This window comes from Solanum pennellii, chromosome 9 (assembly GCF_001406875.1).
Source record: "Solanum pennellii chromosome 9, SPENNV200".
Lineage (NCBI taxonomy): Eukaryota > Viridiplantae > Streptophyta > Magnoliopsida > Solanales > Solanaceae > Solanum > Solanum pennellii.
In genome coordinates this window covers 43,020,132-43,043,532 of record NC_028645.1, presented here as the reverse complement: position 1 = coordinate 43,043,532, position 23,401 = coordinate 43,020,132, and the positions used below count along the sequence as shown (strand labels likewise).

The 23,401-nt window shown below is 38.1% G+C and overlaps 1 protein-coding gene across 2 annotated transcripts in view; it reads left to right on the top strand.

Moving 5' to 3' along the window:
* Positions 1-23,401, top strand: part of LOC107031511 (sister chromatid cohesion protein SCC4) — a 64,631-nt gene that overhangs the window by 33,243 nt on the left and 7,987 nt on the right. For both annotated transcript variants that reach the window (XR_001458221.2, XM_015232917.2), the window contains exon 11: positions 22,963-23,168. Coding sequence is in view for 1 of the 2 variants with exons in the window: in XM_015232917.2 (XP_015088403.1) it covers positions 22,963-23,168 (206 nt within the window). In the remaining variant the exon portion in view is untranslated. The remainder of the gene's footprint in view (positions 1-22,962; positions 23,169-23,401) is intronic.

The window sequence follows — 23,401 nt, the reverse complement described above, 5'->3', positions numbered from 1 at the left end:
TTTTCGTTGTAGGTTTCAAGTCTTACAACATACTAGGGTGGTTTCTAGAGCAGATACATGGTATGACTGGGTAGAAAGAGGTCCTAACATGATGACCAGGATGATCATTAGCCAGAAGACGATGGAACGGCTGGTTTACGCCCTCAAAGAAGCTTAAAAAAGACAGGAGAACTCAGTTCGCAGGTGGAAGCTCAAGGATCTTTTTTCAGACTTAGTTGCTCAAGAAATTTCAACAGATATGGTCGATAATCAGCATCATTAACTGGCAGGGTAGGAGAAGAGCAACGATCATCATCTTGGAGTGGTCTCTAAATTCTGACTGGATGGACATTGCAAAAGAATATATCAATACGATCCGATAAAGAATCAAACTTATTTAAATGTTCCTGCTATTTTATATTTCCTTGAAAAAAGGGCTCAACCTACAGAAACTGTTCAGTGCTCTCCTTTGTCTCATTGTTTATCTCGTAATCATTCGATTCCGCCCCTAAGGCAGCTCACGGCTGACCTTGAACTGGCCAAAAAGCTTTCTATTTGAACGGAATTCCACAATTGCATAAGCATTGAATGACTGATTTTTGCAATCTTTTCGACCTTGGTTTCGTAGGAGCAAGTCAGAAAGATTGAGAAATAGAACCATCTGATTTTTTTATCAATGCTAACTTTCAGAGAACAGTTAATATAACACACAGAGAAACAGAGGAGAGATAATCATATTATGATACTGTGAGAAGTAATAAATGGACTATAAGAAACTTTAATGATGCCAACTGCCAAGATACATCAAAAAGGCAATTTGCTGTTATCACAGATGCCATATCTAAAACCCAGAATGACATACTAGCTGAGAGTGCTGTGGGAAGTCTGTCGGAGGAGATCCTGGATATCACATCGTCGGAGGTTCGTAAACGGGTTGGGAGTACCTGGAGACATCATCATGGCATTAATATATATATGACTTTGGGAGTAATCAATTTTTATTTCAATTCCCCAATAAAATTATTGCAGAACACATCATTAGAGGACAATGGTTCAGGAAAACACATAATATCAATCTTCAATGGTGGTCGCCGACTTCGAACACCATCCATGAAAAGCCGGACCGGGTTTGGATCAGGGTAGTTGGTTTTTACCCCTCCAACTTTGGTCCCAGAAAGTCATCTGTGAGATCGAGAATTTCTGTGGAGGTTGGGATTCGTACTGAAGAAGAGATAGAGCTTCGTAATCACTTGAAATGGGCGCGGTTAAAGGTGAGAGGTGATGGCAATTCCGTCCTTAATTCAGTACCGCTGGTTCATGAGGGTTTGACTTTCAAAGGTCAGAGTTGGGTGGAGGTGTCTATGAGGGTGGCCTTCGATGAAAGAACTCTAGTTGTCCCTATTAACCAGAGGTCCAAAGATTTGATTGGGTATAGAGGGGATGAGAGCCTTCTAGGCTTTACAGAGGTTTCTGGACGCATGGGTTCCTTGTACGAATTTTGAAACAGCCTGATGTACCAGCACAAGAGCCTTTGCACTGTTCAGCAACTCCTAAGAAATCCAAACATGTAAAAAGGGACCACATTAGGCCCAGATCTGCTGGCCTTATTCATTTTAAGTGAGTCTTTCAGTGAAAACTACTTCCCTCAGTTAAATGATCCAATCGCTGAACATGAAGCCATTTCAATTCCTCCGTCAGTTTTAAGGTGCATAAAAATAAAAGGAACAGATCTGGAAGAAAATTCGTGGAAGAAGGAAGACGACATGGAAGATAATATTGATAGAGAAACTGTGGAAGTGTCAGACAAGTTCCCAGTTCTCCCTGATTCTCGTCGACCTTTGAAAAACTATTGCACGCAAGAACTTAATTCACAGAGAGGTGAAGAGAACAATTCTTTGGCAACAATTGAAGATGCAGTTCACTTAAACCAACATAGTCTAGAGGAAGAAGATAGTCCAGATTTTGACATGCCAATTTGGATCTATCAGAACATCACAAAATTAGCTAATGATTTCGGAGTTGACATTAAGGGATGCGAAGAGGAAGCTACGAGACTGTTCATGAAGATCGATAGTATGAGACAAAATAACACTAACTAGGGGAGAAGAACTTGAAATACTTCAGCAGTTAAAGGTTCAAAAGAACTTAAGAGCCTAGAATGTGGGATCAATTTCAGAAGTAATGGTACTAGAAGCAGGGGATTTACACAATACCTAGTGATAAATTTCAGTCAAGATAGTTTCATGGAATGTGAGGGGCCCGAATCAGGCAAATAAGAGGTGTGTAGTCAAGAATCTAATCCAAGGGTGGAAGGCTGATGTTTATTGCTTCCAAGAGACCAAGATTGAAGGGGATGTGAGAAACATTATTTATGATTTGTGGGCAAACAGAGGAGTGGAATTTTGTCAATTTGAAGCTAGTGGCACTAGAGGGGGTATCCTAATTCTCTGGGACGGGAAATTTTGGACAGGGGATGTTAGCAATGTGGGAGTGTACTCTATGTCCTGCAAGTTCATAGTTAAAAGTCTTAATTTCACCTGAGTATTTACTGGCATCTACGCTCCCATAGTAAAGAAGAAAGAGAATAAGTTTTGGTGAGAAGTTGGGACACCTAGAGGTTTGTTCAATGGCCCTTGGGTCATTTGTGGGTGTGAAATTAGGTCTAGGCCTAACTCACTCCCCACAAAGCTAGCTCAAAGGATGGAGAATTGTCCAAGCCTTGTAAGGAGTCCACCCATCTCATTAACCATCGATGTGGGACTTTTGTCATTCTTTAACACCCCATCTCACGCCTAGTACTTAACATCTGATGCTTGGGTAATTTTGATTTTGGGGGTCCCAACATCAGGTGAGACGGGCCCTACTCTGATACCATGTGAAATTAGGTCTTAGGCCTAACTCACACCCCAAAAGCTAGCTCAAAGGATGGAGGATTGTCCAAGCCTTATAAGGAGTCCACCTATCTCATTAACCACCAATGTGAGATTTTTGTCATTCTTTAACAGTGGGGATTTCACAATGTTAGATTCCTCTTTGAGAAGAAAAATTGTTTAAGAATCACAAAATCTATGACTGATGCAGGTGTCTGATATAGGTACGGATCTAGAGGCCGGATCCTTCATGAATAAATTTTTAAGATTGGGGGATATGGATATGTGTATGGATACAGGTGCGGGGTTCTCCTAAAAATAATTAAAATATCGAAAAATAGTTATAAGATCCAAATTATGAGATATTATGTGGGAGAACTTGAGGAAAATCTTGGAAGGAGATTAAAGGAAAAGGGGTGACATAACAATTTCTATATAAAAGACATTCCGTTTTCTTCAATTCACCTTAGCTTTTGTATTGATTACAGAAATTATTAGAAGTTAAAACTATCCAGGCTTTCCCCATTGATTTTGGTCAAAGTCCCCAAAATCGGTTGACCAAATCAGACACGGATCCCACACCCACACCCACACCGACACCCATGTCGTGTCGACACGGGTGTGACACCAAAAGTGAAGAGTCCAAGCAACGTATGATAGGTTTCTAGTGTCTAATAAGTGGAATGAAGGCTTCAAAAATGTCAAGCAATAAATCCTGCAAAAGGTCACCTTTGATCACTCACCAAGTCTATTACAATGTGGGAATTCGGATCCTATAAGGTCATATCTTAAATTCGAAAATTGGTGTCTGCAGATTGAGGGTTTCTTGGATAGAGTCAAGGAATGATGGACGTCGTTTGATTGTGAAGGAAGAACAGATTTCATCCTAGCCTTTAAGTTGAAAGCACTTAAAGTCAAGTTGAGACTTGAGAGAGTGGATCAGCAAAAGGAAACTTGGCGTTATAGAAACATAATACTTAATCAACTTGTTGAATTTGTGGAAGTCCAGGATCACAAAGCTCTTCAGGAAGAGGAGGTCCACTCAAAAGCTGAACTTCCGTTATTGTTTGAAAATATAGCTAAATATGAAAAGTTAATTGGATGGAACAGGGTGACAACAACACCAAGTTCTTCCACAAAATTGCTAATTTGCATAGAAGATACAATAGTATTAATGAGCTAAATGTGTGTGTGTGTGTGTGTGTGTGTGTGTGTGGGGAGTTGAAGTAGTCAGGAATCCTAAAGACATGTAGAAGGAAATTGTGGTCTTCTATCCACTATTAAGTGCAAAAAAGCTTGAAGGTTGTAGTTAATTAAGGAGGAAATCCAGAAAAGAACAAAGGAGAACTTAAGAATAATGAAAGATTAGAACTGTAAAGCAATGAAGAACAAGAAAGAATAGATAAATTTATTTTAGAATTCAGATTATCTTTTTTACTGCCTAAGACTTACATTTATAATAAAGAACTAACTTCATGGTCCTAAAAATCAGCAACACATCTGCTGAAGATAAACAAATTTCTAGAGACTAGGTAAAGAAGTTATTTGAGGAAAACTAAAACTAATTTACTGCAGTAAATAAATAAAAAGCTGCAGTCCTAAAACATAGTAACTAAGACTCCTCCTTGGTTTAGGAACTGCTGATTCCTAATTTTTCTCTTAAAAACTCAAACTTGCTGAGGGAAAGGGGCTTGGTGAAAATGTCAGCAACCTGCTCATCACTCTTGAAGTAAAGAAGCTTCACATCTCCATGTTCTGCATATCTCTTAAGAAAAACAACTTGATATTGAAATGCTTCGTTTTTGCACGAAAAACTGGATTATTAGCAATAGAAATTGCAGCTTGGTTATCAATAAAAACCTCAGTCCCTTCTTTTTGCTCCATATTTAGATCACACATAATTTTCCTCAACTATAGTGTTTGATTCACAGCTGTTGTTGCAACAATAAATTCTGCCTCGGCTATTGATTGTGCTACTATATCTTGTTTCTTGGAATACCAAGAGAAAGCTCCTGACCTAAGATTGAAACAGAAACCTGAAGTACTCTTCATATCAGGTGCACCACCCCAATCACTATTTGAGAATCTGTTAAGTCTAAACTTCTGACTTTTGTGAAACTTAACACCATAGTTGATAGTTCCCTTGATGTATCTGACAATTCTTTTAGCTGCTCTCAAGTGTAAATCACTTGCACAATGAGTGAACCGAGACAAAAAACTCACTGCATACAAAATATCAAGCCTAGTTGCAGTCAAATACATCAAGAAGCCAATAAGACTTCTATAATATGCCTCATCCACCTTTTAAATTCCATCATCTTTTGAAAAAATTTCCTTTTGGTTCATTGGAGTACTCATTACCTTGCAGTCTTCCATATGAAACTTCTTTAGGATTTCTTGAGCATATTTTTTCTGGCAGATGAACACTTTGTCTTCATTTTGTTTGATTTCCACTCCAAGAAAGTACGCCATCAGTCCAAGGTCTGTCATTTCAAAGGCCTTCATCGTTTTCAACTTGAAGTCCTCAATTAGGCAAACCTTAGATCCCGTGACAAAGAGATCGTCAACATACAAAGAAATAATAAGTATGTCTGCACCTAAACACTTAATATAAAGTGTAGACTTAGTATGGCTCTTCTTGAAACCTAAACTGAGCAAATGATCGTCAATCTTGCTATACCAAGCTCTTGATGCTTGCTTTAAACCATAGAGAGCTTTCTTTAGCAAATAAACCTTATTTTCTTGCACTTGACAACAAAGCCATCTGGTTGCTCAACATAAATCTCCTCCTGGAGAAGACCATTGAGAAAGGCTGACTTAACATCAAGTTGATAAACTCTCTAACCTTTTTCTGCTACAATGGCTAGTAGCAATCTAATTGTGTCAAGTCGAGCAACTGGTGCGAAAGTTTCTGAATAGTCTACTCCAAAGATCTGAGCGTAACCTTTCACTACAAGCCTCGCTTTGTGTTTGTTAATGGAACCATTAGCATTCAACTTTGTCCTGAAAATCCATTTTACACCAATAATCTTTCTGTCTAGAGGTTTCTCAACAAGCACCCATGTCTGATTTTTTTCGGTCATCATCATTTCCTCCTTCATTGCCGCCACCCATTTGTCATCCCCTTCTGCTTCCTCATAGCTTGCGGGCTCACAAATTGCAGTATTGCATCTCTGATAGATATCAGATATCAACCGCATGCCTCTAACAGGAGGATCATCTACTACATCTTTTGGATCTAATAGACTGTCAACTGGTGGATTGTTTTCAGGCTTCTCCCAGTTCCAGTGCTTGTCCTCAATGAAGTGGACATCTCTACTTACGACAATTTTCTCTGTTTGAGGTTCATAGACCTTATATGCTTTGGAGAAAACACTATAGCCTATAAAGATGCCAGGAACTGCCTTCTTGTCAAGCTTATCTCTTTTAACCTGTGGTATATACGAGAAACACAAGCAGCCAAAAATTCTGAGAAATTGCAATGACGGTTTCTGACCATACCATGCTTCATATGGTGTTTTATCCTTTATAGATCTAGAAGAAAGTCTGTTTTGCAAAAAAACACCAGTGCTGGCAGCTTCCGCCCAGAACCTTTTTGGTAGATGTTTCTCATGTAGCATGCACCTAGTCATCTCCTTTATAGTTCTGTTTTTCCGCTCACTTGCTCCATTTTGTTGTGGAGTATAAGGAGTAGCTGATGTTCTATACCAGCCTTATCACAGAGTAATTTGAACTGATTTGAAGTGTACTCTTTCCCATTATCAGATCTTAAAGTCTGAATTTTGCAGCCACTTTGATTTTCCACTTTTGCCTTTAAAATTCCAAAACACATCAGCTACCTCAGACTTGAATTTTAAGAAAAAAATCCAGTCAGTCTTGTTAGATCATCAATAAATACAATTTAGTAAAGACTACCATTTAAAGATGGTGTTCTATGAGGTCCACGCAGGTCTGTATAAATGAGCTGAAGCTTTTTTGATGCTCTCCAACTTGTTTTGGGGAAGGGCAGCCTGTTCATCTTTCCAAGTAAACAAGCTTGGCAATCTATTCACCGATTCTGCAATCTTGGTAGATCATTCACAAGTTCCTTTCTTTGCAAGAACATCATACGTTGATGATGAAAATGTCCCATTCTTTTATGCCAAACTTCTATAGAGTTGCCTGTGATGAGAAAAGTTGTCTGCTCTTCTTCGAAAGGATTGAGCGCGAAACATCTCCCCTCCATTTTGACCTTGAATATTTCATCGCCTGATGGATCTTCTATCACACAAGTTTTTTCTTTGAAGAACAGATTGAATCCATTCTCCGTTAATTGACCAACAGTGAGAAGGTTCCGATCTAGGTCTGGTACACACAGAACATTTGTGATAAGTTTTGTTCTAGAGCCACTAGTAATGGCTATGGCGCCCTTGCCTTTCACAGCAAGACAATCACCATTTCCAATTCTAACTTTCTTTGTCTCACTGTTCCACAATTCTTTGAACAACATCTTATCAGATGTCATGTGGTTAGAGCAACCACTATCAATTAACCAACTTTCACTTGAATCTAAACTTGTGAAACAAGTTGCAACAAAAAGGTGATCTTCTCCATCAGCAACTTGAGCTTCAACTTCAGGCTGCTGAATTTTGGCTTTACAAATTACAGCTTCATGACCTTGTTGATTGCACTTGCTGCATTTTGCATCAGGTCTCCTCCAACATTTGAAAGAAGGTTGACCTTTTTTTTCACAATGCCGACGAGGAGGATAGCTAGCCTTCTTGCTTTTAGCGAAATTCTCACTATTTTGTCCTTGTATCTTCTTGTTCTGCTTCTTCTTGTTTCTTCCATCATCTTGATGTTTAACTAATAGGGCTCCTTCAACAACTCCTTCCTGTCTCATTACACGTCGTTGCTCTTGTGCTTGAAAAGCACTTAAGAGCTCCGCTAGTGTAATTTTGGACAAGTCCTTAGAATTTTCTAAGGTTGTAACAGTAGCCTCAAATCTTTCAGGTACTGTTACAAGGATTTTCTCAACAATACTTGAATCATTAAAAGTGGAACCCAACAATCTGACTCGATTTGCTATATTAAGAAGTCGGTCAGAATACTCCTTTATGGTTTCACTTTCCTTCATCCTTTGCAGCTCGAACTCACGTACTAAATTTAGCACTTGCATCCCTCGAATTCTTTCATCCCCTTCATACTCAGTCTTGAGATAATCCCATACCTCTTTTGCTGACTTCAAGGACATAATACGAGTAAAGATGGTTGATGAAACTGCTGTATACAAGCATGCCTTTGCCTTTGATTTTATGGTTTTCCTTTCCTTGTGATTTTTAATCTGCGTGATTGTGGGATTCTTTGATAAGGGAACAATCTCGTAATCATCTTCCACAGCTTCCCGGAGACCCAAAGCTTCTAGATATGTCTGCATTTTGACTACCCAGATCTGATAGCTTTCTCCATTAAAACCTGGTGGTGCCATTGAAGTAAAACTTGCTTCTCCGTCCATGGAATTCACTAAAACAGATTAATGAACATACACAAGTCCCTCAAGAAGAAAAAGCTCCGATACCAATTATAGTTAATTAAGGAGGAAATCCCAGAAAAGAACAAAGGAGAAGTTAAGAATAATGAAAGATTAGAACTATAAAGCAATGAAGAACAAGAAACAAGAGATAACTTTATTTGATAATTCAGATTATTTTTTTTTTCTGCCTAAGACTTACATATAATAAAGAACTAACTTCATGGTCCTAAAATCAGCAACACATCTGCTGAAGATAAACAAACTCCTAGAGACTAGTTAAAGAAATTATTTGAGGAAAACTAAAACTAATTTACTGTAGTAAATAAATAAAATGTTGCAGTCCTAAAACATAGCAACTAACAAAGGTCCGTGGGGGCTTTAAGCGCAAATAAAGCGTGAGCTTTAATGATATATATATATCCAAAGTGAAATATCAATTATTTAGTTTCAGTTCTTCATAAGAGGCTCATTGGCAAGGACATGTTTGTTTTAGAACATTGATGACGACACTGAAAGTCTGAAACACATATAAAGCGAGGCGAAGCGCTCAACACGTTTTGAGCCTAGCTTTATGGCAGCGCTTAAACCGCGCCTTCGATAACACTGCGTTTATCAGAACTTATATTCTGAAAGATAAACTTGGAGAACTTCAGGTGGGTGCAGGATGGGTCACAAAATTAATGTTGAAGATAATCTCATGCTTAAGAAGGAATTCGAGGACCAAGAGATATAGGACAGTGTCAAGCTTTGTGCTAGAGACAAAGCTCCTGTTCCTGATGGTCTTAAGTTTTACCATGGCCTTCTATACCCATTTTTGAGAGGTTATTGGAAAAGTTGTGATTGCTACAGTCAAGTACTTTGATGAGAGATGTGTTTTTGAGAAAAGTTTCAACTCTACCTATGTGACTTTATTTCCGAAAAAAATGGTTGCTAAGTAGTTTAGTGACTTCAGACCTGTTAGCCTAATTGGTAGTGTGTGCAATCATCTCCAAATTACTCACTGAGAGGATCAAAATGGTTATGCACAAACTGGTAGACCCACAACAGTTGGCTTTCATAAAAGGGAGATAAATAATTGTTGCCATTCTTATGGTAATGAGTGTGTTGATGCTGGTGACAAAAAAAGTGTGTTGATGCTAGAACTAGAAGTAGTGTCTTAGGCCTCCTATGTATGCTGGACATTCAAAAAGCTTATGACCACCTCAATTGGAAGTTCCTGCTGGAGACTCTTTCTAACAGGGGTTTTGGAGGAAGATGGTTAAGATGGATGAAGTTTTGCATCAAATTCTCAGTTCTAATAAATGGCTCTCCGACAGGTTTCTTCTCTTCACAGAGAGGTTTAAGACGAGGAGACCCATTGTCTCCTTTCCTTTTTATCATCGCTGTCCAGACAGGTGTATTTTATAGTATGTTTGGTTGCATTTCTCGTGAGAGGTCAGCACCAAGAATTTATCGAGTCTTGATGTTAAGTCCTCTGCCCTGACCCATGTGAAACTAGCCCATTCTTGAAAAATGAACAAGAACATATTTATCAGTGAACTGTGAGAACTCCTCCGTTGCCCTTGACAGTGTTCTGCAACCCATTCTTTTCTCCGGGAACCTGGTGCTGTGAAGTCCTTCTTAACACCAACCGAATAGTCTATTCCGCTATTGAAGTAGTGAAACTTAAAAGATCTATGATAGAATCTGTAATGAAAAAGAGATAAGAAAATATTTTCTACTGGTTAGGTGAAGTGCTAGAATCTTAAACTCTGCATCAACCGGTAATTATGCCCGTATGGAGTGGACAAATCTCTAGAGTCAAAGATGCTGCGGATAATTTTTCTTCCTTACTAAATTCCGTATCATGGGTAACTGGATTTGCAAGAGAGTCAACCTTAAAGCTTGCCTGGTGATCTCTGGCAATAGGAGCCTTTTCTGGAAAAAAAGGTTTTGACTGGTTTGGATTGGGGTCAGTTGTTATAAAAAGCTAGGAAAAGCGTGCTTAAAGCGCAGCCCCTGCGCTTTTCTTCCCTGAAGCGAGGCAACATTCAAAAAGCGATCGCTTCTAAAGTTGAAGGGAGAAGCGCCATAAAAGAAAAAGCGAGAAAAGGTGCGCTTAATTTGAAAAAGCGCTAATTAGGGTTTTTTTAAAAAAAATTGAAGTTTTTTTTTAATATCTGAAATCTTCTTTCGTGACTTCAAATACCTCCTTTCACGACTTCAAATATTTTCTTTGGACTGCTGCGAGTTGCGACTGCTGTAAGTTCTCTTCTTCTCTGCGAGGTTTTTTCTATTTATGGTTGTGTTTTTTTCTATATTTTTATTGCTGCAACTGCTCTAAGTTCTCTTCTTCTCTGCGAGGCTGCGACTGCTCCGCTTCTTTTTTTTTTTCCTATTTTGGTTGCTGCTATGTTTTTTTCTATATTTTTATTGCTGCTTTTTTTTTTTTTCTTTCAATTTCTGTTTCTGCTCTGTTTTTCAATCTCCATTGCTGCTCTGTTTTTTAAATCTCTATTACTACTCTGTTTATTTTCAATTTCTATTACATCTCTGTTTTTTTTCCAATTCTATTGCTGCTCTGTTTTTTTTTTTTTTTTTGCTTCCACACAGTGATCAGTTATGTGCGTATGCTGGTTTGCTGCTCTTAATAGTCTTTTTATTTCTTATTTAGTTTATTGGTTGTTTTGTTACTAAGTTACACTTCTCTTTTGCTTGTAGTAACTAGTTTATTGGTTGTTTTGTTACTAAGTTACACTTCTCTTTTGCTTGTAGTAACTAGTAAAGTTGTACCTATTATTTATATATATATTTTTATTTTTATACTAAATATCGCTTTACTTTAAAAAAAAAGTGCGCGGTTCGCTTTTCACTTCTCGCTCCTATGAAGCGAGCCCTCGTTGCTTTTTTCCCCTTATCGCTTCGCAAAACACTGAATTTATTCAGGGTTTTGAGGCTTCCATTACAACTCTGACATAACAATGCGATGGAAAAAATAGGTGATGAATGTGGGGATTGGTTAGAAACTGTAGAAGAGACAAATAAAAGTTCATCTGATAAGGGCTAGAATCAGAGTGAAAGACCAACGGATGATTTTGACGAAGATGGAGATCATCTACAATGGTTTAATATACTTGCTTCCAGTATGGGTGGTTGCCAATGACTTACATTCTGATGAAGATGGAGATCATCGACAATGGTTTGATATACTCGCTTCCAGTATGGGTGGTTGCCGATGATTTAAAAATCTAGGAGGTCGAGAATAGGGTTGATCGAAGTGAAAGCGACATACAATTTCATGTTACAGAGGTCAGATCTACTACTGAGGAAACCAGAGACATAGATTCTGTAAGAGGAAAAGGTATAGCAACAGAGAAAACCTCGGATATCGAGGTTTAAAAGGAATGGGCAATAGTAAAGGTCAAAAGTCACGCGGCTAGTGGAAGTTGGGACACGTAACTTGTTGTAAATCTGAATGAAATACAAGCTCAAGGTACACAACTAGGTATTTGGAAAACAAAAGCAAATTGCAGCAAAAGCTCCAAATATAACAAATCAGAGGATTGAGGAGGCTCAGACAGAGGATGCAACTCAAGGAGAAGGTATTCTAACTATTGAGGGGGAGGTTTCTTGTAGCTATATTCGCAAAGCATATTCTTCCTTTCTATAAATTTTTGAAAATTAACTACTCCCTTGCAATAAACTTGTACCATTGAGCATAGAAGAGAATCTTGTAGAAGAGATAACAGAGACAAGGTGTTGTGGATGCGTTGGAAGTTAATTTAAGTATTTAATTATCTATTTAGTAGCTTTATTTATCATTCTAGAATAGGGTTTATATTTCATAGTTTTATAAGAATTAGGTTAAGGTATAGTTATTAGTTTGGAATAGAATTTAGGTGTCCTACTTTCATAAGAATTAAATTTTCTATTGATGTAATAAGACTCCTATTTAAAGGGGCTTTTGATGAATAAATTATTAAGTCATATTTCAGTAAAAATCTAGAGATTGGAGTTCTCTCTTCCATTGAAGTCTAAGGTTTCAGTCTACCTTCAATGAGCTGAAGTTATATACAAAAATGGGTTGATCTAGGAATTCAAACAAAGGCAGGGGAAAGTCGAAGTCAAGTTATTTAGATTTTCCTGTTCATCGTCCTGCGACTCGATCCTTCTCTAAGAATCCTAACAATTTGGAATCAGAGCCTAACACAATGGGCGATGAGATCAGTTCCTAATTTCGCAATGAGATCAATTCCAGGTTTCAAGAAGAACATGCGATTACAGAAACACTAATGGACTCTAAACTTGCAGCTATGGAACAATCTCGGTGAAAGAATTGTCCAAGCCATCCAAGAACATTTTCTAGCCTGGGAATTGGCTCTACCAAACCAGTAGTCCATGGGGTAGAATCAAGTGATGCCCTGACAATTGTGAAATCAACAAATCCGACTCCTAGAGGCAATACATTGCCTATTCAACCAACTGATCATAATCGTCAAATTAGTGGTAATTCCAATTTGACAATACCAAGGTATGCAAGGATGGATTTTCCTACTTATGTTGAAACCAACGACCCACTAATTTGGGCATATCACTGTGAGCAGTTTTTTTAAAATCAACACACAGCAGATGCATAAAAGGTTGGAAGGCTGGATTTCACATGTTGGGGAGAAGCACAATTATGGTATTGTCAGCTTAAACGAGCGAAGGGGCTGATGAGTTGGGAAAACTTCCAAAAACAATGTTTCCATTGATTTGAACCTCCTGAAAGCAGCAACCCGGTAGGTGAATTGCTCACGCTTAGACAAATTGGTAGAGTTGAAATTTATCAACGTCAGTTTCAAGAAAGGTTGGTTAGGGCTGATGAGCTTATTCCAGAACACTTGCACGTGGGAATATTTATGGCAGGGTAGGATGAGTCAATCAAATTGGACGTGCAATTGCTAAAACCACCTGACTTATCAACGACTATGAGTGTAGCCAGGGCTTTAGAGCAAAAACAATAACTGCAAAAAGGGCAGCAGTCCGAGACAAGTCTTGGCAGCACAGTAAACTTGGTAAAATGTGCTACGAGTTCAGTCGATTCATTTAATACCAAGAGCCGCAATCAGACCCCTTTGGTCAAGCAATTAACTCGTGCAGAAATGGCAGAGAGAAGAGCTAAAGGATTATGCTATAATTGTGATGAACTATATTCAGCCAGTCACCACCAGCGCAAACGTCTTTTCTGGCTGGAATTGGATGATTCAGCAGCCAATATTCCAGAAGTTCTGGATGATTGTCGTGAAATTCGAGCTTGAGGACAAGCTCTTTCAACATAAGAGGGGGGTAATGTTGTGGATGCCTTGGAAGTTAATTTAAGTATTTAATTATCTATTTAGTAGCTTTATTTATTATTCTAGAATAGGGTTTATATTTCATAGTTTTACAAGAATTAGGTTAAGTTATAGTTATTAGTTTGGAATAGAATTTAGGTCTCCTACTTCTATTAGAATTAGATTTTCTATTGATGTAATAAGACTCCTATTTAAAGGGGCTTTTGATGAATAAATTATTAAGTCATATTTCAGTAAAAAGCAAGAGATCGGAGCTCTCTCTTCCATTAAATTCTAAGGTTTCAGTCTCCCTTCAATGAGTTGAAGTTATATAAAAAATAGGTCGATCTAGGAATTCGAACAAAGGCAAGGAAAAGTCGAAGTCAATTGATTTAGATTTTCCTGTTCATCGTCATGTGACTCGATTCTTCTCTAAGAATCCTAACACAAGGGCTACCATTTGGGTATGCCTTGATGTGATCAAATTTGGGCTAGCTTTTGGAGGAGCTATCCGAAGGTGTGAAATAAAGGCTTATGCTTCATGCCTGAAACTGTATCAAAAGAGATACTTGGAGAGACATTAGGGAAGGGAAAATATTAGAACAACAATAAGCATAAAAAGCCTTTACCCTTTAATAAAAAAAACAACAATAACTACTCAATTCCAAAGAGCTCGGGAATCTGATCTTCGACATGAAGTTCAAGGATGGTGAACCTAGAACCAGTGGAGGAAATTAACCATCACTCATAAATGAGGATAAAAATTGTGTCTTGGAATGTGGGGGATAAATTAGTATAAAATAGGGGGCGGGGGGTCTGGTATGAATCTGATTAATCAATGGGGGGCAGATGTGTATATCTTGGTAGAAACAAAGTTTGAGGGTAATGTAACCAGTATCATACAAAGTATTTGGGATAATAGATGGGTATGATACTATTTACATGATACATAGTAGTTGACAAAATTGGGTTTTCAGAGCTATCAACTCAGGGAGAACCCACCAAACATCTATTGGGATAATGTAAATAGTATCAACAGTATTTAGGATTTCCTCAGTTGGTGCCTTACAGGTGTGTATTCTCCTCACTCTAGGAGGGATAAAGCTGAATGCTGGGAAGTGATTGCTACAAAAAGGGGAATGTTGGATGGACCTTGGGTCACATGTGGAGATTTCAACACCAACAGATACACAGGGGAAAGAAGAAACAGTACAAGAATACCAAATGTTATGAGAGAATTCTGACTGGATTGATGACATGAACTTCTTGACCCTCATCTGAATGGGGAAAGATTACATGTTTTTAGAGGAGTTATCAACAGTGCTGCAACACTAGCCAGATTCCTATGCTCTATGGAATGGGAAGAAACTTTTAGTGACATTAGACAAAATTTGTTGCGTAGAGCTAACTCTGACCATACCCCCATTCCTTTGGAGTGTGGGAATTGGATCCAAAAGAGGTCTTATTCCATTCTTGAGAATTGGTGGTTAGGGGTGAAGGGTTTTAAAGAACAGGTGCAGAAATGGTTGTCTAAGTTTGAGGTGCAAGTCTGGCTCGACTTTAAGCTATGTAAGAAGTTAAGGTTGCTGAATAATAAGCTCAAAGAATGGAGTACACCAAATTTTAGGGTTCTGGTTAACAAGAAAAATAGCCTTTTGAATGACTTATAGCTGATTTGGATTAGATTCAAGATGACAAACTTAAATGAAGATGACATGTTGATCAGGGCAACAATTTGGTAGAACTGGAGGTGCTTTCTAAAATGAAGAAGCGAGTTGGAGATAGAAATCTAGGCTGTTGTGGTCTAAGCAAGGATACAAAAATGCTAGATTTTTTCAGTGAATGGACTGCTTATAAGAGATGTAATGCAATTGACAGGTTAAAAAGTGAGGGAGAGAAAGACTTCATTTGTTTGCACTTAATGGAGGTCTGCATCTGAATTATTCAGATAATAGATCATTAAATGCATTTGTTTTCATTAAAATTTAACCAGTTAATGGGTCTGAATAGGTCTTAATCATTAAGAACTAGAACAGTGTTAAAATCATTAAAATGTATTATTGTGTGGATAATATTCACTATTATTATATCCATATTCATTGGCCACCACCATTAACCAGCTCTACCACCACCACCATTGTCAACCACCATTACCGTCGTCTACCACCATCTTTGTCATCATAACCACCACCGTTGTTCACTACTATTGTCAGTTGCTACCACACTTACCTCCTCCATCATTAATGAATACATCCATTTCACCACCATTTGTCTCTGTAGCCGCCACCACCTCCACCATCAATATCAACCACTATAGTCAATTCGTACTACCAACAAATCTGCCATCACAACTAGCAATACTGTCAACTACCACCACACATTCTTTGTGGTTGCCACCACCTCCATCACTACTATCAGCCACCACCACTACTATGGTCAATCTCTACTACAATCACCTCCATCATCATAACTAGTAGCCGCCAACTACAACAAACACATCACCAACCACCTCCACTGTCACAACTACCACCATCATCATTACTAGCCACTAACAATAACTATTGCCATCACCACTAGCAAGCATATGGGGAAAATATTACTGAATTGTGTATCTAAATTTTATATTGAGACCCTATTTATAGAAACTACATTAGAATCCTTTTCCGACTAGGAATCTTATTCTTATTCTTATTTCTATTCCTATTCCTATTTTAAGTAGGAAATACTTATTCTATTCTAACACTCCCCCTCAAGCTGGTGCATACAAATTATATGTACCTAGCTTGGTACAAATGTAATTAATACGAGGACCTATGAGAGACTTGGTGAAGATATCTGCAAGCTGATCATTTGACTTCACGAATTCCCTTGGAGTGACAGTCAATCTCAATGTGCTTAGTCCTTTCATGAAACACTGGATTTGTGCGATATGAGAGCCGCTTGATTATCATATACGAGTTCCATCTGATCAATTTTGCCAAATTTTAGTTATCCCAATAACTATTTGATCCAAACTAGCTCGATATTTTGATTACTAGATCGAGCAACCACATTCTGTTTCTTACTCTTCCACGACACCAAATTACCTTCTACTAAAACACAATATCTGGATGTCGAACGTCTGTCAGAGGGTGATCTTGCCCAATCAGTGTCTGTATACCTAATGATATGCTCATGGCCTTGATTCTCAGAGAGTAGTCCTTTCCCAGGAGCTGACTTTATATATCGCAGAATACGAACCACTGCTTTCCAATTACATTGACAAGGGGAAGTCATAAACTGACTTACAACACTGACACAACACTCACAGGAAAAGAGATGTCAGGTCTAGTCACTGTGAGATAATTCAACTTTTCAACGAGCCGTTTATACCTTTTAGGATTACTAAGTGGCTCCCTTTTTCCTCGAAGGAGTTTAACATTGGAATCTATAAGAGTGTCAATAGGTCTACATCCCATCATTCATGTCTCTTCAAGAATGTCTAAGGCATACTTGCGTTGGGAAATAACTAAACCTGAACTAGATTGAGCATCCTCAATACCTAGAAAATACTTCAATCTGCCAAGGTCTTTAGTCTGCAAATGCTTAAAGAGATGTTGCTTTAAATCAGTTATACACCATCTTGATCATTATCGGTGATAACAATATCATCGACGTAAACAACCAAATAGATACATCAACTTTGTGCAGAATGCTGATAAAACACCGAGTGATCAGCTCCACTACGAGTCATGCCAAACTGCTGAAGTACTGTGCTAAACTTCCCAAACCAAGCTCGAGGAGATTGTTTCAGACCATAGAGTGACCTACACAATCGACATACAAGGCTACTAGACTCCCCCTAAGCAACAAAACCAGGTAGTTGCTCCATATAGACTTCTTCCTCAAGATCACCATGCAGAAAAGCATTCTTAATGTCCAACTGATGAAGAGGCCAATGACGAAGGGCAACCATAGATAGAAAAAGGCGGACATATGTTATTTTAGTCGCAGGAGCGAAAGTGTTAGTATAATCTAGCCCAAATATCTAAGTATACCCTTTGACAACAAGGCGAGCCTTAAGTCGATCAACCTGACCATCTGGGCCAATTTTGACTGCATAAACCCAACGACAACCAACCATAGATTTACCTGCAGGAATGGAGACAAGTTCCCAAGTACCACTTTTATGCAAAGCAAACATCTCATTAACCATAGCCTGTCTCCATCCAGAATGAGAAAGTGCCTCACCTGAAGTTTTAGGGATGGAAATAGAAGACAAAGACGACACAAAGGCATAATGGGGTGATGATAGACAATGATAACTTAAGAAGATATAATGTGGGTTAGTATTTCGAGTAGATCGTATACCTTTTTGAAGTGCAAATGGTTGGCTAGGAGGAGGCAAGTCCACAGTAGGAGCAGGGTCTGGCGCATGACATGAATCATCTCATGACATGGATCATCTAGGACTAAGGCTGGATGTGGACGGCTATGATAAGTTAGTAGTGGTGGCACTACAAGCGGAGATGTAGAAATAACTGTAGATTCTTCAAAGGTTGGCATAGGTAAAACTTGAGGTATGAGTAAGACCATAGATACACCAAGATGATCAGAAGATGTATAATAAGGCTGAGACTCAGAAAATGTAACATCTGCGGACATAAGGTATCGATGAAGATCATGTGAATAACAGCGATACCCTTTTTGAACCCTAGAGTAACCAAGAAAGACATTTGAGGGACGAGGAGCTAATTTATCTTTCCCTGGGGCTAAACTATGAACAAAGCATGTGCTCCCAAAGACACGAGGGGGATAGGATAGAGACGTGACTGAGGAAACAGTATCGAATGTGGAACCTGATTTTGGATAGAAGAAGAGGGCATTCTGTTAATTAAATAACAAGATGAAAGGACTACATCGCCCAAAAAATGCAGCAGAACATGGGATTCAATGAGGAGAGTGCGAGCAGTCTCTATGAGATGCCTATTCTTTCTTTCTACGACACCATTTTGTTGAGGAGTGTATGGACAAGATGTTTGGTGAATAATTTCGTGGTGAGACATGAATTCCTGAAATTGGGATGATAAGTATTCTAAGGCATTATCACTACGGAAAGTACGAATAGAAACACCAAACTGATTTTGTATTTCAGCAAAGAAATCGTTGAATATTAAAAATTAATTCAGAACGATCTTTCATTAAGAAAATCCAAGTGCATCTCGAATAATCATCATGAAACTAACAAAATAACGAAATCCTAAGGTGGAACTGACTATTGGGACCTCAAATATCAGAATGAACTAATGAAAAAATAGACTCTGAATGACCCTCAGTACTACGTGAAAATGTAGCAAGAGTGTGTTTCCCAAGTTGACACGACTCACAATCTAATGTGGATAAACTAGACAAACTAGGCACCATCATTTGCAGTTTGGATAGACTTGGATGTCCCAAACGTTTGTGAATTAGATCTGGGGAATTTGTAACGGAGCATGCTCTTAGGAAATTAGAAGAGGTAAGATAGTAAAGGCCTTGTGATTCTTAGCCTATTCCAATCGTCTGTCCTGTAGTGCGGTCCTGCATGAGAAACATCAAAAAAAGTTATGCTACAATGAAGGGATTTCGTTAAACGACTAATCGATGGTAGATTAAAAGGAGAACCAGGGACATAAAGAACAATCAAGGGTGACAGAAGATACGAGTTTGGCTTTTCCATCCCCTTTTGGTTTTGTTTGGATCTCATTGACTAAAGTAATAGCTAGAAGAAATTGTGAATAAACAATATCAGACAATAGTGATTTATTACAAGAGATATGATTTGAAGCCCCCGAGTCTATGAGCCATGATCCAAGAGTGCTAGACTGTGACACACAAGTAAAAGAATTACTTGCAACAGAATTACCCACAACAGAAGCATGAGGTTGTGCAACCAAAACTACTTGTGGAGACGTTTGTTTATTTGCACGATACCAAAGGAATTCTCTATATTTCTTTATAACAAATACGATCATAACTGGGTGGTGGACCATGCAAAATATAACATCTGCACGAGTATGTCCAGGTTTATGACAATGACTACACCTAGATCGAGGCTTTCCAAAGCGTTCTCTCCCTCGTCTATTCTCCATAGACTGGTATGTACGTCGAAAACTGTTGGAAGCTGTCGGAAGTGCTACACTAGTCTTAAAATATTGGAAGCTGCAGGAATCTGCTCACAGTGGCCTGAAAATTTTGATGTCGTCGGAATCTTTCTGGAAATGGCCCGAAAATCACCAAAACCCTATTTCTGCTGATCGGATCTAGAGAAAATTGGTCAAGTTCTGGTCGAAAATACTGGGCGACCCCAACAGAAGAAAAATTCTCGAAAAGAAGTTATCGGAGAACCACTCACGCGCCGGCGCGTGACCAGATCTCGTCGGAAAATTCCAACCTCTGACTGGCGCGTGGGGGCGGGTGGAGGGGTATTTTCCGGTGGGTCTAGTTGGGGTTTGGTCGCCTGAGCTTCCCGAGCCTCGTGACGGTGTTGTCTTTTGCACAACACCTTTAGAACGAAAGATGACGGAAATCAGTCCCACCGTCGTCACCAGAATTTGACATCGATGACTTGAAGTTCTCACCAATGCTCGAGACCATGTGAGAAATATATGGGGAAAAATATTATTGAATTGTATCTAAATTTTACATCGAGACCCTATTGATAGACACTACATTAGAATCCTTTTCCGACTAGGAATCCTATTCTTATTTTTATTCCTATTCCTATTCCTATTCCTATTTTAAGTAGGAAATACTTATTCTATTTTAACAACAACTACCACCATCATCATTACTAGCCACTAACAATAACTATTGCCATCACCACTAGCAAGTATATGTGTTCCATTTTTTTTAATCAAATAATAATTGTATTGTATTAATTCTTTTTTAGTATTTAGTAATTGTTATTTGAAGTGTATAGTTATTATATACATATATATAGATTATGTACATTCATATGTTGAAAAACAAACAGTTTTAGTTTTAGTCAATCAGGGATAAGATCTAAGACAACATCGTAAGTATTTAGATGTGCATTTATATTCAGACGTCTAAATTTTAATGAAAACTAATGGAAGCGGAAGTAGTTCAAGATTTAGAGACGAAAAAGTTATGGTGTACTACAACAAAAACTTATGTAATGAATCAGAAACTTGAGAGGAGTTTCAATTATTCAGGGGCCAGAAAACCACTGAAGAGAAAAAATGGCTGCAAAAACCTTCCTCAAGATGCTGACACTTTTACAATCATCAGTGTTTGTGCTGTGCTGTTGATACGGCACTTGCTTGGATGGTTTCACAATGGGTTTTTTCAAGAATGTTGGGAAATTTTCGAAGATGACATAATGGCAACCATTTAGAACATTCACCAAACTGAGCTCTTTGAGAAGTCTTTCTATGCAACTTGCATTGCTTTAATTCCCAAAAAGAATGGTGCAGAAGAATTGAAGGATTTGAGGCCTATAAGTCTCATAGGGGGAGTCTACAAGATTACTTCCAAGCTGATTAATGAAAGATTGAAGAGAGTCCTTGGAAAATTGGTGGATGAGCACAAATGACTTTTCATAAAGGGAGGCAGATTCTGGATGCAGTTTTGCTGGCCAATGAACTAGTTAACTCCAGAAAAAAAACAAGGAGACCAGGGATACTGTGTAAGTTGGATATTGAAAAGGATTATGATCATGTTAATTGGTAGTGTTTGTCAAAAGTCCTTAGAGATGTGGGGTTCGGTAATAAACGGGTCAACTGGATTAAATTTTGCATTTCCAATGTGAAATTTTCCATTTTGATCAATGGTTGTCTGGAAGGTTTTTTTTGTGAATATTTAGCGCTTCCCCAAGGAACTTTCTATAGCTTTAGATATTCCACCAAGAGCTAGTTTCCTTCCTATAAAAGTATCAAACACTGAAAAATATGTGCCAATTTGCAGTTAGGTAGTGTGATAATGTGGCTGGTCATCACACTATGGCCAAAATTCACAAAACCAGTTTCAGTATAGGCAGTGGCATGAAGGTATCCTTCCGGGAGGATAACTTGCTACAAACAGACACCTAAAAGTGCTCTATCCTGATATTCACAGCATAAACCAGCAGCAAGAAGCAACAGTGGAGGAAGTATGGATCAACCAACAATGGAATCTTACTTTAAGGAGAATGTTGCTTGACTGTGAAGTTGTTGGGAGACCAGCTGAATTATGTAGCACCTTGAAGCAATTCAAAGGGCATTTAATCTTGAAGACCATATTGCTTTCACTGTTATATCAGTTTACAGGGAATACGGCTATGCTAACAATTTGATTGGTGTGTGGCATGAAATCGATCTGGCAGGTGAAAATTCCACGCAATGTTGCTTGTTACACATGGTTTCTGGCAAAAGGGCAGTTCTGACACGAAATAATCTAATAAAGCCAGGAGAGCAACTATTTTCTAGATGCTAAAGGTTTGGAGGGGAGGCAGAGACCATAAAGAATCTCTTTTACACTGCAAGTTGACTTCACAATGATAGATGATATTCACTTATCTGATGGAGTTATGCCAAGAGGAATTCTTGAGGATTTTACTAGAGTAGTGAACGCCACCAATCCCGTCAGAAAGAGAGATTGGGGCTTGTCTCAACTTGCATTTGGTGGATGATATGGGGGAAGGAACCAGATATGTTTTGCAGGAAAAAACTAGTAATATACAGAAGTTAACATGAAGTGTTTAGCTCTTTTTTTTTTTTTTTTTAATGGATTAACCTAGAAGATCATGCATCAATTTTTTTGATGTATTGGATTCCTTGTGAGAAGTCAAAGGACCAAGAGTGCTTTTTCTGCTCTTTCTTTTGTAATTATGGGTGACTTCCACGCTTTTGGGTGGAGTCAATTTATATTTAATATACAAACATGTTTACCACTCTCTTATAAAAGAAGATATGCTCACATATTTCTATAATCTGTAAAGTATTTTGACATCTATAAACATGTGATTCTTGTAACTCATTTGTGTCAAGGTTCATTTCAAGTTTAGTTTCATGGAAGGGATAAGACATTAGCTCTCTAAATCTCTCTTCCCCTTAATACTTTTATAGGATCTATTTTACTTTTTCTAGAGATTTGTATGTTAGTATCAAATTTAGAAAACCTTACTGTTAGAAAATTCACAAATTGATTTATATTGGAGTAAAATGTGTTTGGATAAAGAGATGGTAGTGTGGGTTTGTATGACAATACCAACTAGCTTTGTGTTGTAGCACTGTAGTTGTAGTAGTTGCTGTTGCTATATTCTTATTGATTTATTACCGTACTGCAGAAATCGACTAGCGTTTGGCTTGCAGACAACACATAATACTTTGGGGAATCTGCAACTTGTTTCACAATATTTGACTGTATTGGGGAATCTAGGACTTGCCCTCCGCGACACTGTACAAGCTAGGGAGATCTTGAGGTCCTCTCTTACATTAGCTAAGAAGCTTAATGATATTCCAACTCAGATCTGGGTATTATCGAATTTGACAGGTTTCGCACTCTTGATCATTTATTTCATGTGACCTACTTCTGTTGTGTATGTGCAATGACCTAAGTATATCTCATGCTTTGTTCTGGTTTATTCTTTTGAATGGCCAAAGCAACAGAGTTCATGGTATCCTTTAATATGTATCATATATATATATATATATATATATGTATATATGCATATATATATATATATGTATATATATATATATATATATGTATATATATATATATAT